The sequence below is a fragment of the Perca flavescens genome, chromosome 12 (assembly GCF_004354835.1).
Source record: "Perca flavescens isolate YP-PL-M2 chromosome 12, PFLA_1.0, whole genome shotgun sequence".
In the NCBI taxonomy this organism is placed as follows: Eukaryota; Metazoa; Chordata; class Actinopteri; order Perciformes; family Percidae; genus Perca; species Perca flavescens.
In genome coordinates, this window is record NC_041342.1 from 33,065,534 (window position 1) to 33,086,978 (window position 21,445).

At 39.4% G+C, this 21,445-nt stretch overlaps 1 protein-coding gene across 1 annotated transcript; it reads left to right on the forward strand.

Moving 5' to 3' along the window:
* Window positions 1-820: 820 nt before the first annotated feature.
* Window positions 821-21,138, forward strand: LOC114566035 (S-arrestin). Its single transcript, XM_028594379.1, has 18 exons — window positions 821-928; window positions 2,743-2,812; window positions 5,616-5,698; window positions 6,348-6,408; window positions 7,452-7,496; window positions 9,767-9,800; window positions 9,885-10,155; window positions 11,494-11,553; window positions 11,642-11,709; window positions 12,401-12,536; window positions 13,654-13,738; window positions 15,167-15,211; window positions 15,705-15,873; window positions 16,006-16,083; window positions 16,793-16,807; window positions 17,455-17,507; window positions 17,733-17,742; window positions 20,390-21,138. The coding sequence occupies exons 1-18, from the start codon at window positions 821-823 to the stop codon at window positions 20,511-20,513; spliced, it is 1,515 nt and encodes a 504-aa protein (XP_028450180.1). The 3' UTR covers window positions 20,514-21,138.
* The last annotated feature ends 307 nt before the right edge of the window (window positions 21,139-21,445 follow it).

Sequence of the window (21,445 nt, forward strand, 5' to 3'; positions counted from 1 at the left end):
TGGTGTTTATTATTATCAGAATAAAGTTTGTGTTACATAATAAATTAGGCTTTTGGTTTGTTTTCTAAAGGTTTAAAGGGCCTGCATACATGTTCATTCACATTTTATGTTGTGATTCTTTTTTGATGTTTAATATACACATTTGTGAGTCTCGACACCATTGTGCATATCTTTATAAATTGTTAACAAAAACATAAATAAACCAACATGTCCTCATACCTAAACGAAAGAAGAGTTGAATGTCAATGACTCCCAAAACTGAATAAATGACCATTATATTTACAGCTGCAAGGTGGCCGCTTTAAACACGTATACCTAATTTTTATTAAATGTAAATGTAGTAAACGCTGTGAAACAGAAATAGTTATGTTTAAGTAACACAAATACTTACTTAGGGTTAATGAAACATTAGGGTTTGACTTAAAATGAGTCACGTAAACCTACTAAAATGAGGACGTAAGGTGACGTCACAGTCTGTAAAAGTCTGTTAACTTCCAAAAGCAACTGTTGACTTTTGGACCCAGTTTGGTTAGGTTTAGGCACCAAAATTACTTAGTTAAGTTTAGCAAAAGATGATGGTTTGGGTTAAACTCAAACATTACTTCACTTCCGGTTAAGCACAGGACACAGATAGGGATGAAGCTCCATTTGTTCCATAAACTCGCCATTTACTTTATTTATCTTTAAACGGGCAACGTGGTCTCACGGCGGTTCGTGAAATGGTCACGTTATTTTTAATCTACTGATACGTGTTTACAGGGACGTTGATACGTGTTCACGGGGACGTTTTTGTCATTTTTTTCATGGTGGCCAGCAAGAAATGGTCTATATAGAGATTAACGGGGAAAGCAAACGCCACACCCCGGGGGAGGACACCTCACACGCCAGGACATGGCCACGGGTGACGTGCAACAATAATGGGATGGAGGTTGGGTTTAGGAAAAAACAACAGGGAAAGGACGCCTCACATGCCGGGAGACGGCCGCGGGGGTGAAAAGTCCTGTGTTTGTTTGACCCATCAACCCCCCCAACCGACCTCCTTACCAGGACATTTAGCACACCAATACTTCCTCACCTTACGTCCTGTTTTGCTTTTGTGAGAATTACTGCAGCCACTTAACCTGGAAATTCAGAGTTCTCGTGAGAGCACAATTTGAATTTGCTCAGCGAGTCACTCTGGCAATGAGTAATGATGCACCAATCACACCGGTGTATCTGATATAGGCGGGCCAGAGGCGAGCTAAACAGATAACAACGTCCGTCGAAGTCCAGAATCAGTCAGTAAACATTGGTCGTAGTGTTCGCCAATCACGTGCAGTGATATTTCAAATGCATGCTTGGTGCCGCAGCTCGAGTTGGGCCATTTTCATTACTCATAGCCAGACCCTTATTCTTTCGGATTTGGGTCTGGATTTCCAGGCTAGCGGCCACTAGATGTGGTCAACAAATGTAAATGTGGGTTGTTAAAGGCTGCTTGTACAAAAAACCTATACGGTTGTTTTCTGTGTGAGGACGGTCACTTAAAAATGTTCTTATACTGGTTGTAACTATCATAACTATCATCACATATATCGTGAATGTGTGAAATAAAGTAAAGTGCAACTCAAATTACCAGACCACATAGGTTGTATCCTGCACATGCATGCCAGTATGTGTGTGTCTGTGTGTGTGTGTATTGTAATCTCTTGTATAATAATGATGATTAATGTTCTGCAGGGCAATAATCCACCTCTGTCAGTTTACTTGCTGACAGGCAGAACAGCGGATTAAATCTCCACAGCATCACTCTGTCTATCTATAGACGTCGTCAAATTAACTGTAAACCGGATCAAACCAGCTGTTCAACCTTCAGGCTGCCTCACTCTGGACCCAGACGTCTGAACACATCTTTGTTTATCTGCCTGTTCACATGAATTTGGAATTATAATATATAACCTTAAACACATTCATTAACAGGTTCGTATGGTAACGTACGAAAATGTATGCACAACAATGTGTATGATATCCTACAAATTAGGTGACCGCCGGCCAATGTGGTGCTGACAGTATTAATTACAGTGTTTTACTTTTCATAGTTATGTGTATAAATGATTCATGAGATCAGCATTAAGATTTCCCCATTAAAATGTAAAAAAAAAAAATAGTTATAGATAACTCTAAATGTTGTTGAGTTGTTATCCCAAATGTTTCCAACAATGTTTAAACCTGAGAAATCTGTAATTTTATTCAAGGTAATGCTTGGTTACATTTGGTTGCCTGTCGATCAGGTGTCAGATCTCTCCCTCTCTCCCTTAATGTGTCTAATCTGACCCTTTATAGACCCACTTGTAGAACAAGTTAAACGAGAAAGAAGAGAACACGGTTTTGTGCATTATTTTGGAATATTGGAATAACTTGGAACAACATGATTATGTCTGTATGTGTAACTCTTTTTCAGCTTTGAGGAACTGAGCTGTAGTTAAAGGAAACGTGTTTAAACAATAATGTAGCTGTGTGTTTTCTCCCTCTTTCTTTCTCTCTCTAATCTGGCCGTGTTGTGCTGACTGAGGGGGAACCAGCGTCAATCCTCTCAGTCGGCTCATTCACAGAAAGTCTGTCTGTCCATCTGTGTGTGTGTGTGTCTGTCTGTCTGTTTGGCTTCTAGAGGAGGAGGAGGGTCAGTTTGAGTACTGCGGGTTTAGCAAAGTTCACAGCCGGGTGACCTGATTGGCTGATGGAGGATGATGGGGTGTTTACATATAGAGCTCCTCTGACCGACGGCCGTCTCCCCCTCTCATCCAACAACACGTCTTCTTCCTCTGCTGCAACACAGGTGAGTCTCTCTGACCCTAACACACATCTACATTGAGACAGAGTATTTCACATGTTCGGAGTCCTTTTGTGTCTTTTAGTCCTGAAAATCCGAAACGTTAGAGGGATAAAACTTTCAATAAAATGGTATAAGCACAGAGCAGGATCTTCCTTTCAAGTCTGATGGGATATTTTCCAAGTTACCTGCATCGACGAAAATGTTGGATATGCAAATAGTTTCTTTGTTTAAAGTCCAACATCTTAAAGAAAATGTACATTTATTCATTTTTGTGTTCCGACTTGATTTAATCTTTATGGATTTACTTGATAACAAAGACTCAAAAGTGGAGAATGATTAATCCAGATCGAGGGTTTAAGGACAGATGATGATGTTTGTTGTTTATGTTTTGAAGCCCTCAGATAAATCTGTGACTCTCTGTGATTTAAATGAAATTGTGTTGACTCGATTTGACTTGGAAATAATTAATACAAGGTCAAATATATACAATGCTCATGCATTATATCTATGTGTGGGCAAAGATGTGAGTATGACAGAAGAATATTTTAACATGTTTTAAGTCCTGAAAATCTAAAATTAGCTCCACCATCCTAAAGAAAATATACATATGTCTGTGGGAAAGAAGTAGATTTGTGTTCAGATTTCTTTTAGCTAAATCTGGCATATTTACAGACATGTTTTTAATATGTACTGTCCCTCAATAAAGGAAACATGATTTCTGGGATGTAATAACAAACAAAGACCCAAAAGTAGAGAATGATTAATCCAGATGGAGGGTTTGGGGACAGAGGATGATGTTTGTTGGTCATCTACTGAAACTCTCTGTGATAAATCTGTGACTCTGGGTGATTTAAAGTACATTTTCTTGACAAGAGTCAGTGGTGTAGTCTATGTGTTACGCAGCATAACAACTAAGAAATCTCCAGGATTTCCATATACTGTACCCACTTAAAACTGAGCAGTGATACGCAACAACATAGTGTTGTGACAGAACTTTCACTTCAGATATTTGTATTCACAAATACGGGGTTGAGTAATGTGAAGGCAAACTTAACTAACACTGCAGAACATGTAGAGAGACTTCTCTCATCTTTCATCGACACGCTCCTCGCTGAGCGCAGTGCGTAGTGTGTGCGTAGTGTAGTGCGTAGTGTGTGCGTAGTGTAGTGTGTAGTGCGTAGTGTGTGCGTAGTGTAGTGCGTAGTGTAGTGTGTGCGTAGTGTAGTGCGTAGTGTGTGCGTAGTGTAGTGTGTAGTGCGTAGTGTGTGCGTAGTGTAGTGCGTAGTGTAGTGTGTGCGTGCGTAGTGTAGTGCGTAGTGTGTGGGTAGTGTAGTGTGTAGTGCGTAGTGTGTGCGTAGTGTAGTGTGTAGTGTGTGTGTAGCGACTGGGCCCAAATGCTCCGCCTAAACTAACGCCAGTATCCTCCCTTTACTGCATATTTAAGACTAATATAAGGAGCCTATTTTATTTTGTCCTCGTTGCTTTGGGGTCAACTTTTGTGATCCAGGCTCAGGTCCCTGATGTGAAAGCCCCATTACTGCTTTATATTCCATTATATTTTTGATATATTTTGAATGTCATCTGTGTTTTCCCTCTCATAGGATAAAATAAAGGTATTCCCACCATAAATTGGTGCATAAAAGTGTATCAGAATGCAGGAAATTAAGTCTTTGATGCTCAAAATAAGCCTGGGGGAGGACACGCAGACCCCACACTTTGATATTCCCCCCAAAAAAATATTTATATATGTGCATGTGGTTCAGTATACCCACTACAATGCTTTAGACTACACCACTGGCAATATTGGACTTGGAAGCAATTAGGATGGAGCTTGTCTTGCTGCAAAGACAAAAAAGACAACATAAATTGTATATAATGCTGTCAAGTAATATGCATAAAGGCATACATTGGAGTATGACAGAAGTTGTTATTTTGATTTCATTTGTAGCTAGATGTGCAGTGAACATGCTGACCTTTGCATTTTGTGAACCGTTTGATTATTTTAGTTGATTCCAACACAATAACAGTAAATCAGAGAGCCTGTATGGAGTGAGTTAGTGTGATTAGTTGCGTAGTAGGGGAGAGGTGAAACCCATCTGAGAAGGTTTTAAAAGGATTAAGAAGCTCAGCAGAGTTAAATCTCTCAGCCGTCTCAACTCAATTAACTCAACAAGGGGAACTCCTTTATTTATATACAGATAGTCTCGCATTGCCGGCTCTATCTCCACAGTGCTGAGGAGTCTGGAACGTCTGGCTACACCCCAGATGCATTCTGGGATAGAAGAAAAAAACACTCTGGGTTGTTTGCATTTCTTTAAACCAATCACAATCGTCTTGGGCAGCGCTATGCTCCGGACGCAGCGACGGTGGCTCTGCTAAATAGTCTCAGGAAGGAACTTGTTTTGGTGGAACATTTGCACCCCCAAAAGAAAACGCTCAAATATGACGTTCAAAAACATTATGTGGATGGTTCCATACAACGCTCTTTACAAGTAAAATAAATGATAATTTCAATACTTTCATTGAATTTGGGTGTTTTATTCAATTTTATAACATTTGAAAGAAAATTGATAAATGAACGTTGAAAAAAGTCACAAAAATGACGAAAAAAGCTTAAAAAATGTCGGGGAAGACAAAAAACAACTAAAACCTCAAAAAAGCACAGAAGAAAAAAGGAAAGGGGAAAAGGGGAGAAAAAACGTGCAGAAACGTCGAAAAAAGTGACAAAAATGACGACACACATACACAGACACACACACACACCAGATCTAAATGAAGATGTTTGTGTCTCTTTTCTTTCTCTCAGGCGCTGCTTACTCGCTGCCCTCGATCTGCACCAACATGAGTCCAAAAAATGTTGTTTACAAGAAGATTTGCAAGGACAATTCGGTGAGTGAAATATCTGACTGGAAGTACTTCAGTTCATAGTTTGACAGTAAAGGAGCTCATGACCTCAGATACAGCGGATTAGTAATTGCAAATGTCTTTTGGTGAATTTTTCCATCTCACTGAGTTTAATTCTATAAAGTAGTTGATCTGCTTGAGGTCGACACAAAGTCACTACAGCGTGAGCTGGACTGAGTTTGATTGACAGCTTTTTGCCAGATTAAACCGGTGACTGCTGACGACAAAAGTGACAACAAAATCAAATAATCAAAAAGTTTTTTTTTTTTTTTAAAGTGACAAAAAGTTTGAAGAAAAAAAGACAGTAGAATAAAGTAAGGGAGAAAGGCAAGAAGAGGTCAAAACAAACGACAAAACCTTCACAAAAAGGTGGCAAATTTGGAGAGAAAAAGACAGTAGAAGTAACTACAGCATTGCAACTGAAAAACATTTTGCAAAAAATGTCACGTACCCCTGCAGTTCTCCAAAGTACCTCTAGGGGATCACCTACCCCCATTTGAGAAACACTGGTCTAAATGATGGTCTAAAGATGCTTTAGTTTGTAATTATTGATATATTGTTCACAGCACTCTGGTCGTTGCTTCTAAGAATTACAAAGTGTCACATTTCCAGAGTATCTGTTCTTCTGACTCAGGTTGGCGTCTACATGGGGAGAAGAGATTTTGTCGACCGTGTTGACTCTGTGGATCCAGTGGGTGAGTTTTCCCACGAAAAACAGCAGGTCTATCCGTTGATTGGTTGTAGGTATATCCCTTGCTCTGATTGGTTGTAGGTCTATCCAATTGAGTGCAGAGACATTTCTTTCCTGGTTCGGTTGGAGCGGCATCAGACTCATATTCTGACTAGAATCTGACCACGTCAGGCTAGTCATTTGGTAAAAATTGGTATATAAAGAAGTTATTGTTTAGGAACCAGTATCGAAGTCACGGTATTTGAACGATACCCAGCCCAAACATATTTTGTAATATTTGGTGAATAATTGGCTGTTAATTCTGCTTAATATATTCAGAGTGTCTGGCATCTCAACAGGGTCTCTGGGCTCAAATTTAGTTTATATATTTTTTTGTCTTTATTTATATGTTTGCTCATATTCACTCTAATTATTACAGCTAATTTCAGTCTAAAGAACGGATTTGTGTGGCCTTTTAGGCCGAGCACAAGTTTTTCTTTAAAAGGCAAAGTTTGTTCAGTTATTAAAAAAACTTGGAAGTAGACTGAGACTTCATTCTCTCTGCCCTCTCTGTCTGCATGCGCAGAACAGCCAATAGAAACTCTCTCTCTCTCTCTCAAATGTCCTGTGATTGGCCAAAGTCTCCCATCAGAGCTAGATTATCTAAAGCCTGAAAACAGAGCCAAGAGGAGGAGCAGAAGTCTAGTTTTCACTCAGAACACTTGAATTACAATATGATGAAAGATTATTATGAACACTGCCCTACCAAGCCAAAAGAAGAATTTCCCTTTCAAAGCTTTAAACTGTCTTTTAATGTTAACTTCAGTGTAGTTTTCTGTGTAATATCAACAAAGTTTAAACTGTAAATGTTACTGAATGAAATGACTGAATCATGAAAGAGGAAAACAACTCTTTGTACTCAAATAAGAAACTGTTGCTGTAAAAATGGACTAAACACAGTTATTGCATCATATGAAGAAGGCTTATTTAAGTAGTTGTAACACACATTTTGATCATCGTCTTCCAGTTCTAATTGCCTAAAGAGCTTTGACCTTTTCTCACCACTAGATGGAGTCATCATCATTGATCCTCAGGCTCTGCAGCGGAGGAAAGGTCAGCACACACACACACACACACACAAACAAAGACACACATTCACAGACACAAACACACACACTAAGCCATGCACACACACACACACACACACACACACACACACTCACAGACACATACACAGACACGGTCTCACACACACTTACACACACACACAGAAAGACACAGTGGCACACACACACACACACACACACACACACACTCACTCTTTAGCATTATTACAGGACACATGAAGCCTTTATGGAGGTTTCTAGTCTCTATCTCTATAAAATAAGTTTAATTTCCCCTTGAAATAGCTTTAATCCTCCTGTTGTCTTCGGGTCAAATTTGACCCATTTTAAAAAAGTTCTATATCAGAAATTTGGATTTCTTTCAACCAAATTGTCAAAGAAAATAACGTGGATGGTACAACGCTCTCGACAAATAAATACACTCTTGATTTAATTTGGGTGTTTTATTCTATTTTATAGCATTTGAAGAAAAAAAAAAATACAAAAGAACCCTGAAAAAAGTGACAAAAATGTCAGAAAAAGTTTCAAAAACTGGAAGCAAAAAATCAACAAAAACATCGGGAAAAATTACAAAAAACTTGGAAAAACGTGACAAAAAAATGGACAAAACATCAGGAAAGTGACAAAAACTTCGGAAAAATTGTCAAGTGTCAAACGAAAAAGAAACGTTGAAAAAAAAAGTTTTAATTTAAATGACGGGAAGACAACATAAGGGTTAAGGTTGTAGAAATGAATTAGGTTGTCCCACTGTCTGACAGCATTACATATAGTTTATGTGCCATCTTTTTCCAGATCCTCATTGAAGTTAAATATAATATGTATGTATTTATAATAAATAAAATATGTATTCTTTATGTTTTGTTGTTTTTGGAGACATCTCCCAAAAACTTTCTGTTATCTTTTATGCTGACAAGTCAAACTGGTGTTAAAGTTAAAGAAGCTCTTTATCCATCCCCCACTTTCCAGTTTTATTTTGAAATGATACCGTTGTTCCATATTACATCTCATCATGGAAGAAAAATTCATTCACTTTAGCTGGTATAGTGTTTGCTGTCACCCATAACTCATGTAAACATTTCCCCCAAGAAAGGTTTTAATTAAAACAAAAATGTACAGTGGAGTAACACAAACGATTAAAAAAACCTACTGAAAATACACTTTAAAATAAGATAGATGTACGGATACATACATGATTCCAGTTTCTCTCCATGTTTAGATCTACTTTTTGATCTGGGATATTTTCCAGCCCACCTGTAAAGAATTGTTGGACGTGCTAATTTTTTCCTTAAAAAGATCCCTGAACCTGACATACCTCATGTTTCTGAGATCATTATTCTGAGCCATAACTACCTGTGTAACGTTGGTCCTCTCTCTCGCTCCCTCTCTCTCTCTGGGCTCTATTTTAACAATCTGAAACGCAAGTATGAAACGCAGAACGCAACTAGCTTTGTGGGCGGATCTCGGGCGCTGTTGCTATTTATACCGGTGGGATAAATCTTGCGCCCGACACAAATCTAAAATGGGTTGGTCTGAAATAGCTAGTTGTGGTTTGGGCGTAACTTGAAAATAACCAATCAGAGCGTCATCTCACATTCCCTTTAAGAGCGTCGGATTTGCGGGAGCTGTCATGCGGCAAAGTAATAAATGCCGTCTTGGCCGGGTGATGATGTTGCTGCTCCTCTCGGGTGTATCTCCTCAAGTCTGGAGAGGATTGCTGCAGCCATGGAGCATGGGCCTCCAAACGCACCACCTGCTCCTGTTGTGCCCCTTCCTCCTCCCCCCCCCACTCCATCTCTGTCAACACATCCATGATTCATGGAAATGTTGTGTAAAACACTGACTTTAGACCAGGTTTTTCCTGGTCTGTGGCGGAATTGTTTTCTGAAACTGCAAACAGCATCAGGGAACATTTGCGCCTGAACACTCCTCCTCTTTTCGATGAATGCAAATACATTCCCAAATTTACCGACATGAGTCTGTGGAGGGAAAAGTCCGCTGTGCGTCGGGTGCAAAATAGGAATGATACATGCGTCGGTGTACAAAGGCTATTGCGCTGGGTGCATGATAGGGCCCTCTGTCTCTCTCCCTCTCTCTGTCTCTCGCTCTCCAACTCTCTCTCTGTCTCTCTGACTGTCTCTGTCTCTCTCTCTGTCTCATGCAAGAGACAGAACATGACACAGAGCTGTTCATAATTTGGTCATAAACAACCGAGTCTCTTAATGCGTCTTTGTGTCGTCTTCTTTGTTCTCTTCACGACAGGCTGGGCTCAGGCTGAACATTTGAAGCAGCCAACGTACAATCGCACAACTCAGATAGCCGCTGTATTGCCGTTTTTTAACTCTCTTATAATATTCAAATATATATTTTACTAATTGAGTATATATTTGAATTTAGAATATTTGTTGTCAGCCATTCATCACAGTGACGGTGTCTCTACTCTGCCTCCAGTGTTCGTCACCCTGTCCTGCACCTTCCGGTACGGCAGAGACGACATGGACGTGATGGGAATCGCCTTCCGCAGGGAGCTGTACCTGGCCACCCGCCAGGTGTACCCGCCTCTGCAGGACCTTGAGAAGGGAGTCCACACCAGGATGCAGGCCAAGCTGCTGCACAAGCTGGGCAACAACGCCTACCCGTTCTTCTTCGAGGTGAGATGTGACAACTGATGTAGAGCAGTAGTTCTCAAAAAAAATGATGTACCCCATTTCAATTGTGTTTTTAAGCCAAGTACCCCCTGACCAGCGATAGATTTACCAATCAACAGCCATGTAACTGGAAAACAATTAAATGCTGATGAAAAAAACTCTTAAAAAAAGCGTAAAAAGTCGGTAGAAAGAAGGAAGTAAGGCAAGAATAGGTGGGAAATAGTATCAAAAACTTAGTAAACAGCAAAAGACATGTAAAAAAACACAGAAGGAAGGAAGACAAACCTTAAGTGACAAAAACCTTAAAAAAGTCGCAATTGTTTTTTTTTGAAAAAAGCGACAAAGACTTTGACAAACTGGAGAAAAAAGAAGACGGAAGGAACGAAAGAAAGTACAGGTCAAAAATAGTGATAAAAAGAAACAAACACTTTTAAAAAGTGAAACTTCAAAAACAGCGACAAAAACTTAGAAAAAAGCATTCACGTACCCCCTGCAGTCCTCCAAAGTACCACTTGGGGTACACGTACCCCCATTTGAGAAACACTGAATTGCCATTTACAATATAATTGTCTCTTTCAGGCAAATGAATGTACTTTTTCAAACAAATAAAGTTTTGAATGAATGAAAGGATACATCTTTTGGTTACATTACTGTTATGTGACCCCAGATAATATAATAACACAATTACACAGCCTATGAAGTAAACACGCCTCTTTATTATCATAAAACATCAACAGTCACAATTAGTTAGCTTTTAATTGCGGTTAAACAATGAAAAAAAAATGTAAAAAAAAAATGCGATTAGACGATTATGCAATAATAGATACAAGCCTAAATGTGCTATACAAATAAAGATGCCTCGCCTAAAGACTTTTCTCAGTTATTTTAATTTTTGCTTGTTATTAAAGCTGCAAAGATTAATCGATTAGTTGTCAAACAAGAAATGAATTGCCAATTGTTTTGATAATTGATTAATCAATTTGAGTCAATAAAACGGTAAAACTTCTCTGGTGAAAACTGTCAGCTTGTTAAATATGAATATTGTTCTAGTTTCTTCTCTCCTCTGGGACAGTAAACTGAATATCTTTGAGTTGTGGACAAAACAAGCCATTTGAGGACGTCATCTTGGGCTTTTTGGGAAACACTGATCCACGTTTTTCACCATTTTCTGACATTTTAGAGACCAGACAGATTAATCAACAAAGAAAATAACCGTAGCCCTGAAACATTTAACTTGAACCTGTTTTTGATCTCATTTTTAAGTAAAAGTGCATTTCGTTGCATGTTTTTGCACAAAAAGCCTCCTGTAAGTAAAGATTGATTGACATTGTGTCTTCTCAGTTTCCTGACAACCTGCCTTGCTCAGTGGCTCTCCAGCCAGGGCCCAATGATGTCGGCAAGGTAAGATCCTCAACTGGAAATTCAAACCAGTTCTGATGAAGTGAACCCATCACAGGATGGTGACAACACTTTCTCTCTACTTCTGCAGCAATGTGCCGTGGAGTTTGAGATCAAAGCATTCAGCGCTGAGAGCCAGGACGCTAAGGTACGCAAACGGTGAGTCTCAGCTGATCCGTCCTGACTTCAAGAATATGGAAGTCACGCAACTTAAAGTGTGTATCGTCCACAGGATATTTAAACAAAAAGAACTGCAAGGCCCCTCTAGGCCAATTTATTCATAGTCTCTTATAGCCAGACCTTCCTCCTCCACAGCGCTGCATAGAAAGGTCTGGCTAGTCCACACAGCATTCCTGGATGGGAGAGAAACCTTCTCTGGTTTATTGGCATTTCTTTAAACCAATCACAATCGTCTAGAACGGCGCTAAGCTCCGGACGGAGCCTCAGTGCCTTTGCAAAATATCCTCAGGAAGGAACTTGTTTTGGTGGAACATGTGTACGTTCAAAAGTAGTTTTAGTCGTGCAACAGAAAACTCAGATTGGACAGATAGTCTAGCTAGCTGTCTGGATTTACCCTGCAGAGATCTGAGGAGCAGTTAACCATAGTCCTCACAAATCCACCAGAGGTTAGAACGCCAACAATAAGAGAGTGGAGGCGGACAGGACATCCGGCCAAAATGAGATATATCTGGCGAAATATCTGAACTATCCCAAAAGTAGAACGTTGTGGATATAGACTACTTTATTCATAACACTGAAATAGCACCAGTCAGTATAAGAAACTAAGTCTGACCCAGACTTGTACATTTTTATTATTTCTATATATTTCTCTCTCTGGTTTTACCAACAGGAGCACAGTGAAGCTGTTGCTCAGGAAGGTCCAATACGCTCCAGACAGCGAGGGAGTGCAGCCCTCTGTTGATACCCCCAAGGACTTTGTCATGTCAGATAAACAGCTGCACCTCAAGGCCAGTCTGGACAAAGAGGTGGGTGTTCTTCACGGTTATCTTTAGCTCAAAGCACAACGTAGTGAATGTTTTTCTTTCAGGCCGTCAGTCAGGAAAAAAAGGTTTCAGTGGATCAAATTATTAACGGTTGGTGCACATTATGCTCGTCACACCTTTATCTCAACTTCAACTTTATTTGTGTCCCTGAAGGGCGACTAGGTGTGCAGCAAGTATAAACACTACAAGACATATAAATACATACAAGTTCTACACACAGTCCAACTGCAACACAACCGTAACAGTACAAGGACAATTGGATACCAGTACAAGGTGCATGGATAGCAGCGTCAAAGTAACCTACATAGGGTAGGAAAAAGTGCATATCAGCCTACAACATTGACACAATATAATCATGTATAATCATGTGAAGAGTTGTCTTTTTATATTCTTTGATAAACACTGTTTTATAACTCAAGATGTTTTTTATTTTTTATATTTCTGTCTCCAGTTTAAGGCTGATTATGATCAGCTCGTTAACTATATGTAAAATACTTTTAACAATTTGTAAAACGGGGAAATAACAAGGTTTTCTGCTGGGACTTAAAAACTATTAAAAGTTGATAAATCAATTCAGCGAAAATGAAGACCATTAAAAAGTATTAAACAGTCACATAAGCAACTATATCTACCAGACGTTATGATTTCTACGCCTACGTTCTGTTTAAAAACAATGTCATCTTCCTTGTGGGATTCATTGATGATAATAAGTGATCTGAAGTCTGTAGTTTATGAACATTTAAAGTCCATGCAGGAGAGCTATAGCTGCAGAGATTTACATCCACTGTTATTTAGCCTCAAACCTTAGCTTCGTCTCTAAGGATTTTCAGTGTCCGTTAGTTTCAACATTAGATATATTTTGCCTGTCGGTGTGAATTTCGTTTGACACTCAGCTGGACTGAGACGAGAGCCTGCATTTCTCAGCTAGTTTAAAAAAAAACTTCTGCCAAATACTGCATCCAACCTTCAACTTAAATAGTTTGAAAAAGGGTCTTTAGGTTTCAATTTAACTTCAGGATTCCTGCATATACTGTGTGTAAGTAGTGTGAAAAGATGATAATAGTGGTTTGCATTGTCTAACCTTGTGTCCCATTTCCAGATTTACTACCACGGTGAGGTCATCAAAGTGAACGTCAGCGTCACAAACAACTCCAGCAAAAACATCAAGAACATCATTGTCTCTGGTAAACATGGCTGCTCATATTATATTCAGTATAACAGGAGGGACGTTCAGACACACACTGTAATACGGAGATGTATTAGTGTTATGAAGCCTGTAGACCATAGGTTCTCAAGCTTTTTTCAATAATGTACCCCCTTGAACAGTATTTTTAAGTCATGTACCCCCTAACCAGTGCAGATATATTGGTAGAAAAAAAATTCTCTATGAAGAGGAAGGATACAGCAATGTCAGCGATAGATTTACTAAACAACAGCCTTGGACTTAGAAAACATTTAAATGATGATGAAGAAAGGTGACAAAACATTTAAAAAAAGACAAAACCTTGGAAAAAGACGGTAGAAGGAATTAAGGCAAGAATATATTAATAAGTCAAAAATACTAATAAAAACGTTGAGAAAAAAACAGTAGAAAGAAGGAAGGAAACACTAGGGCGACAAAAGTGACAAACTTAGAAAAAAGTGGGAAAAAACTTTGTAATAAGCAACAAAAACTTTGAGAAAAAACAGAGACAGTAGAAAAACGTAAGGAAGAAAGGCAAGGAATAGGTCAAAATTAGTGACAAAAACATCAAAAAAAGTGACAAACTTCAAAATCAACTACAAAAACTTTGAAAAAAGGACACGCACCCCTGCACAAACTAGGAGAAAGTCCTAAAGACAGTGGAAGGAAGGAAGGAAGGAAGGAAGGAAGGAAGGAAGGAAGGAAGGAAGAAAATTGAAAGCATCCAAACACTATCAACAAATTCAGGAGTAGAAACAAATATGTCCAAAAGAAAAAGGCGACATAATACAAAAAAACATCACATTTTTTGGTATTTTGAGATAAAAAAAGTCTCTATAAAGAGGTATTCAATGGTCTGGTACAACAGCTAAGCCAATATATTGAGATTAAGTCAATATTTTATAGTTTCTCATTACTTTGATATTCTTGTTTATATTCTGAGATACTGATCATATATAATGAGTTAATAATTCAATATTTTGCTACCAGAGAGTAAGTCAATATTTTATAGTTTCTCATTACTTGTAACTATACTGAAAAACATTTTGTCAAAAATTTCTTACAGGGATCCCTACTTTACAGTTGATTATTACCTGATATTTAGTCCTCCAGCAGTACCCGAGACAGAGAGCCAGCCGTCAAGGGGACACGTACCCCTGACAGTCCTCCAGAATAACCCCTGCCTGGGGGACATGCTGTATCGCTTACCTGAACAGTCCTCCAGAGTACCCCTGCTGCTGGGGACACAAATCGGTAAAGTAAAATCTGTAACATAAACGGAATGAGTGGCACCCCATTGCAATCCTCCAGCTTGTACCCCTAAGGTGGGGGACACCGCTAGCTCCCCCCATTTGAGAATGCGCTGAAACACTGCTGCATTGTGGGGAGCATCTGCGAAATGAGTCATGTTTGTTCTTGTCTTCCTCAGTGGATCAGATCGCCAATGTGGTTTTGTACTCCAACGACAGCTACAGTCCTCAAATCTGGGGCCATCGACTTGGAAACTGGGTAATCATGTTTGTTCTTGTCTTCCTCATCACTACATGTGGTTTTTAACAGACATTACAAAGAGAGTTTTTATCATCACAGTTTATTCATTTGTTCATAACAAAAAGAAAAACGGAGCATCACGTTTTACAGCCCAGTCACAGCACGTTGAAATTACAGCTTAAAAAAAAGAAAAAAATATGTATTTCCATGACAGTTTTCTGGTTGTATAAACTCCACTCCAAACTCCATCGACAAAGTCTCTACCACCAGAAGGAAAATTATGCAGGATAACATTTATGTTGCTTTTCATCAAATTTTGAAGCAAAATGTCTGATTTAGCTTCCCTACATCGTCCTCACGTCTCACTAAATTCAACTGTGAACCTAGTTTTAAAAGTTTAAAGTGATCCTGTAAGTTAGTGTTGTGTTTTGTTGCTATACCTCTTGGTTTGCTGTACTCTGTGTGTCTTCCTAAAGTTGAATGTGTATCTGTGTCTTCATGTCTCAGGGATTCGGTGTCTCCCGGAGCGACTCTGCAGAAAGTCTACAAGCTGCTGCCTCTGCTGGCCAACAACACTGAGAGGAAGGGCATCGCTCTGGACGGCAAACTGAAGCATGAAGACACCAACCTGGCATCATCGAGCATGTGAGCAAACACAAACGTTAGATGGATCTAATGGATGGATGGACGGATGGATCAATCACGGATCTAAAGGACAGCTCAGTCATCGCGGCAGATTAATGTCTTTTATTAAATTGTGTTTTTCTTCTCTCTCAGTATCAAGGAAGGTGTTCTGAAGGAAGTCATGGGGATCATGGTTTCATACAGAGTCATGGTGAAGCTCATCGTCGGAGGGTAAGTGTGTGTGTGTGTGTGTGTGTGTGTGTTCTTGTTTGACTATATTTGTGGGGTCCAAAAACCGGGAGTCCAGTATACTTGTGGGGTCCGGATAGCTTTGTGGGGCCAAAATGCTGGACCCCACAAGTTTAAAGGGCTTTTTGAGGGTTAAGACTTGGTTGCAGGTTTAGGGTTAGAATTAGGTTATGGTTAGGGTGAGGGTAAGGGTTAAGGTTAGGCATTTAGTTGTGATGGTTAAGGTTAGGGTAAGGGGCTAGGGAATGCATTATGTCAATGACGGTTCCCCACAAAGATAGTGAAACGCACTGTGTGTGTGAGTTTGCGTGTGTGTCTTTGGGAGTGTGTGTCTGTGTGTCCCAGACACTTACCCATAGTTGCTCCAGAGGTGTGCAACCTCTGACATACTGTATACAGCAATTGGATAAAAACATCAGCTAAATTACATGCAATGTAAAAAATATTTCCCTCGGGAGTTGGTTTTTGTAATGATACGTCCAACAACTTGTTTCTGCTGCAAACAAGTTGACATAAAAATCATTCATTGCATGTTTAGTTAACATTCTTTATTAACTTCCTATTGTGTAAGTGTTGCTTATTTTGGGTTGACTTTGAACCTGCCGCCTCCTGACTGTTTCCATCTTTCAAATGTTTGCGTTAAAATGGAAACATAATTCAGTTTTTTCCCCCTATTTGCTGCGGCTCAAAGGATAATGGGATCAAGGTGAGTTCATGTCTACTTGTTCTCTTCTGCAGAATTGTAGAAAGTGATACAAAAATTACAGTATGCGGAAGAAACAAATGAATGTTCATTAATTGTTGCACGATATATAGAGAAATCTTGAGTTGCCTTGCAAGTTATTATCAGAAATCCAAAGCAGTGCACGTCAGCGCACGGTTCCACTACGTGTCAAACCCTATGGAGCGTACCACGTGTGTGCATAGTGACAGTGCAAGTGAAGAAATAGAGACAACAAAACGGAACGAATCAGAGAAGAGAAAGAAAAGTTGTGTCTTCTTCTCTTTATTTATATATTTAATACTGTACAACCAGTAAAACTTGTCCTGTTCTGTAGACATGGCCTTATTTATTTATTCATGTTTTTAGTCCAATATGACCGTCAGTTGAACTAAACCTTGTTTTGTAAGAAAACTTGTTTAATTTATTATGAATCTATTTTGATGTGTTTTCCCGTAACCTTTGTAATTTTGCATATGTTTAAAAATATCGAAATTAATATCGATATCGCAATATTCATAACTGATATCGCAATATCACATTTCGTCAATATCGTGCAGCCCTTGACTCTTTGTTGAACACTGTTGACACTGTTGTGAAATCTTTAATTAACATTTTGGTTTGTGTTGCAGTGAGGTCGGCCTGGAAGTTCCCTTCAAACTGATGCATCCTAAACCTGATGCAGGTAAGACACAGACACGCATTTCATTCTCTCAGTTTTATGGCAGATGAACACTTCTGTTGGTTCTTCTGTTGACTACATGTAGCATCTACATTTAGTTTATAACAGATTTATTTATTCATGTATAGCAATGTGTTTAAATATGATTTCTGTTGTTGGGTGAATGAAAATGGAGAAACTAAACCTTCTGGTCTTTCCTGTCTTTCCTTTCTTTATTGCTGCCAACAGTAAAGGAGAAGTAAGATGGTTTTCCAAGCAAATTTATATTACTTTTAATTAGTTTTAGTCGTGTTTGACTCTCAAAGAATCATGATTCCCAGTTGGAATTAATTAATAATCGAACAGGATTGGTTGTCTAGTCGTTGTGCCTGAAGACCAACATTGTTGTTTATTGTGACGCTTTCGTGTAAATGTCCTCTGTGTGTTCAATTCATCCAGAGACAAGATCATGTTCCAGGATCTTTTACCATTTCATCAGCTCTTATTTTCTTAGGCCTTCATCCCTCTATCACAGTGATTTTCAACCACTGTGCCGCGGCACACTAGTGTGCCGTGAGAAATTATCCGATTTTACTTAATTGGTCCAACAAACTTTTTTATTGAGTTACTGCAAATAATTTGAGATTGTTGCGCATCTGTACCTGCAATATGATGACTGGCAGAGAAATTAAATACTATTCTGTATCAGTAGGTGGCAGTATAGCGCAATAATGACCTTGTTGATTTAAGACAATAGAATTACTTCCACCTTTCGAACGCATCCCGCAGTGACAGGATGTAAGCAGTAGGGCCGAGATCATCGACGTAAGCCTGCAACAGCGATGGATACATTTTTAAATGCAGATTCTGATCTTATTAGATTTTTACATTAGATTAGATTATTACAATGTGTCATTTTGTAACATTTCTGGTTGGTGGTGTGCCGCGGGATTTTTTTTATGTGCCGTGGCTCAAAAAAGGTTGAAAAACACTGTTCTATCAGCTCCTTATTCTATATCTTCATCAGCAGTATCTCCTTCCCTCTGTTGGTGTTTTTGCTTTTCTGTGTCTTCATGCTCCTTTTTTCTACTATACATTTTTTTGTTTTAATTAAAGGTGCAATATGTAATACTGACAGCCATTATTTAAAATAGTAACTGCAGTACAAATTCAAAATACTGGAGAGAGTCGTCTTCCTCACCCCCCTCCTCCCCAGACTCGAAGTTCACGGCTGAGACCACAGCAGAGAGATGCTTGTCTCACATGGGACATTACTTTACAGCACAGCAAAGTAGCTAACGTTAGATTCTGGCTATATTGACAGTCATAAAAGCCCATGCTCACGCGGAGCTCTGTTTCCTACTGACAGAGACACTTGCTCGGCTTAGAATTACTGTAGGAACCGCTAAAAACACAACAACCGTGCTGTCCTCTCCACCCTACTGAACACACTTTATTGGCTTAGAATTATGGTAACAATCGCTAAACACTGCAAACTCACGGTCAAGTTGGGTGTAAATACACAAGGCATTACGCGAAGTCCCTCCACTCAATGTTCCAACTTGGCAACAAAATCAGAGGATTTGCTGGAGGTGCTGGTCTAGTGCTGCCTTGATCAGTTAGTTTGTGTTATTGTGTGACTTTGGTTCACCGAAGTGAATCCAACTAACTCGTGGAGGCAGCGGTAGAGCAGCAACTCCTGTGTTCTGCGAGGTAAAATTACTGTTTTTGTCAAAGGAGTCTGGTGACTTTAAAGAGAGCAGAGATAACGGCTTCAGTTCGCCGTCGTAAAGGGCTGTTTTCAGCTTTACGTAGGCCTGTCACGATAACAAATTTTGCTGGACGATAAATTGTCCCAGAAATCATTGCGATAAACGATAATATTGTCGTGGACTCTCAGTCTCTGTTAACAAAAAATGCACTGGAATAAAACCAAACACAACCAAAACAATAAATAAAATGGATGTAAACAAAATTGCATTTTAAACATTAGGCTCAGACATAAAGAGGGCCAAAGAGATGAAGCATATGTCTCAACAGGCCATATGCAAAATGCTTTTTAAAAATAATTTCTCCAGCATAAAGCTTTGTTCAAATAAAGCAAAAGTGAATTTCAGTCTATGTCCACAGCAGGGTGTGCACCAAGGACGAGAGAGAGAGAGTGCGCATTCGCCGAAATGACGGCTTTTCGACGATACTAAAGGACAGCATCTCTTTAGCAATGAAGCGAGCTACACTGTCTGTGAGTGCACACCATTTTGCACTGTCCTGTTTGTACTTTGTTTGTCGACTAAACGCCCCACTGATTGTTTACTGTCGGGAAGACAGAAACGGCCCAACTGCACCAGATGATTGTGTTTTAGGTCCATATGCATGTTTGTTGTGTTGCCGTGTTTAGTTGCTACTGTTTTACAACAAATGCGACATACCGGCTCGCTTAGGTTAAGTGGTTCACCACGGTCATTCGGGTTTGAATCCGAAGTGTTCCCACACTGCAGATGTCGCGTTTGGCTTTGAAACCATTGCCATGCCTTTTTTTTTTTTTTTTTTATTCCTCCAACTTTCAACCAGCGTTTTCTCCACACGTAGCTCTTTTGCTGCACTCTGTGGTAGGCTACACCAGGAGTCCCGCCTGCCCACACAGAGATCATGCGGTTGACAAGTGACTAGAGGGTTCACTCCTCGTTACGCTGAGGAACCGAGAGTGGTTTTCCAGTCTCTTTGGTAGAGAGAGAAAGACGAGGAAAATAAACAAGGATGCAAATGGAAATTATCGCGGCCGGAAAAATTATCAACCTAATTTTTATTTACCATGTGATTGATTGATTTATTGACTCTGACAGTCTGACAGTAAATGCTAGCAGTTCTTCTCCAACGCTGCTGTCGTCCGTCTGTGTCGTCTGTAGTGAGGAGGAGGACGAGCTGGAGTTCCAGGAGTTCAAACGCTCCTACCTGAAGGGGATGGTCGATGACGAGGACGAAGATGGAAACGTGTCGGGCGGTGACGATATGGAGCCCAAAGAGAAATAAAGGAGAAAGACGGAGAGTCAGCCAGAGTGACGACGGCTGTAAATAAGACCACTGGAAGTTTACGTCACCTCTGAGTTTTAGATTTAATTAAAAATAGCTTTAGACTTAATTAAAGGAATGTGCCTGCAAAAGTTTAGATGTTAGCAGACAGCTACTTATTTCCACATCCAGCAGGCCCTGAGCGACGTGATCATCCCAGGAGTGATGTCTAATATAAGTATAATATTATATTATAAAATATATAAATATAGACACGCTGACTTAACGTGGAGATGTCATTGTCTGAATGTGTCTTGGATAATAATATTGAGGCTGAAGGCTAATTAAAAGCAGTTTAATACGGTAGCTAAATCTCATTCAAAGACCGATATGGTCTATGAATTAGATTAGAAGTCATTTGTAAGAAAAGAGCATTTTTAGATCCAAAGCATTTTGAGACAACATCACTAGTTATATGTTCGTTTTTTACAATCAGTGAACAATTGATAAGTTGTGTCACCATTCAGACGCCGAGTTTCCTTTTGGCCTGTGCTCTGGAGGAAATGATCACACTGTAAAACTGCTGCTGCTGAGTTCAGATTTACTTTAGCAACACGTATGTAAAAACATGAACTGTACTCGGCAGTTAAAGAAGGTTTAATGCTCTGTGCAACGGTGCAGTTTGGAAATAAAAGCTGATTGATCCCTTCTCACATTAGTTGCTCTTTTTTTTAGTGGTTCCATGTGATAGTTTTGATATAAAGTGATAGTTTGTATATTTTGTGTAAGTGTGGTTGTATTCATAGTCAGTTAGGTTTTTAGATTTGTTTGTTCCAACCCCTTTAAAACACCAAAGTCATACAAAAATACAAACAGACTAACCAACAGAGGCATCAGTGGAGCAGCAACTCCTGTGTTCTGCGAGGTAAAATTACTGTTTTTGTCAAAGGATC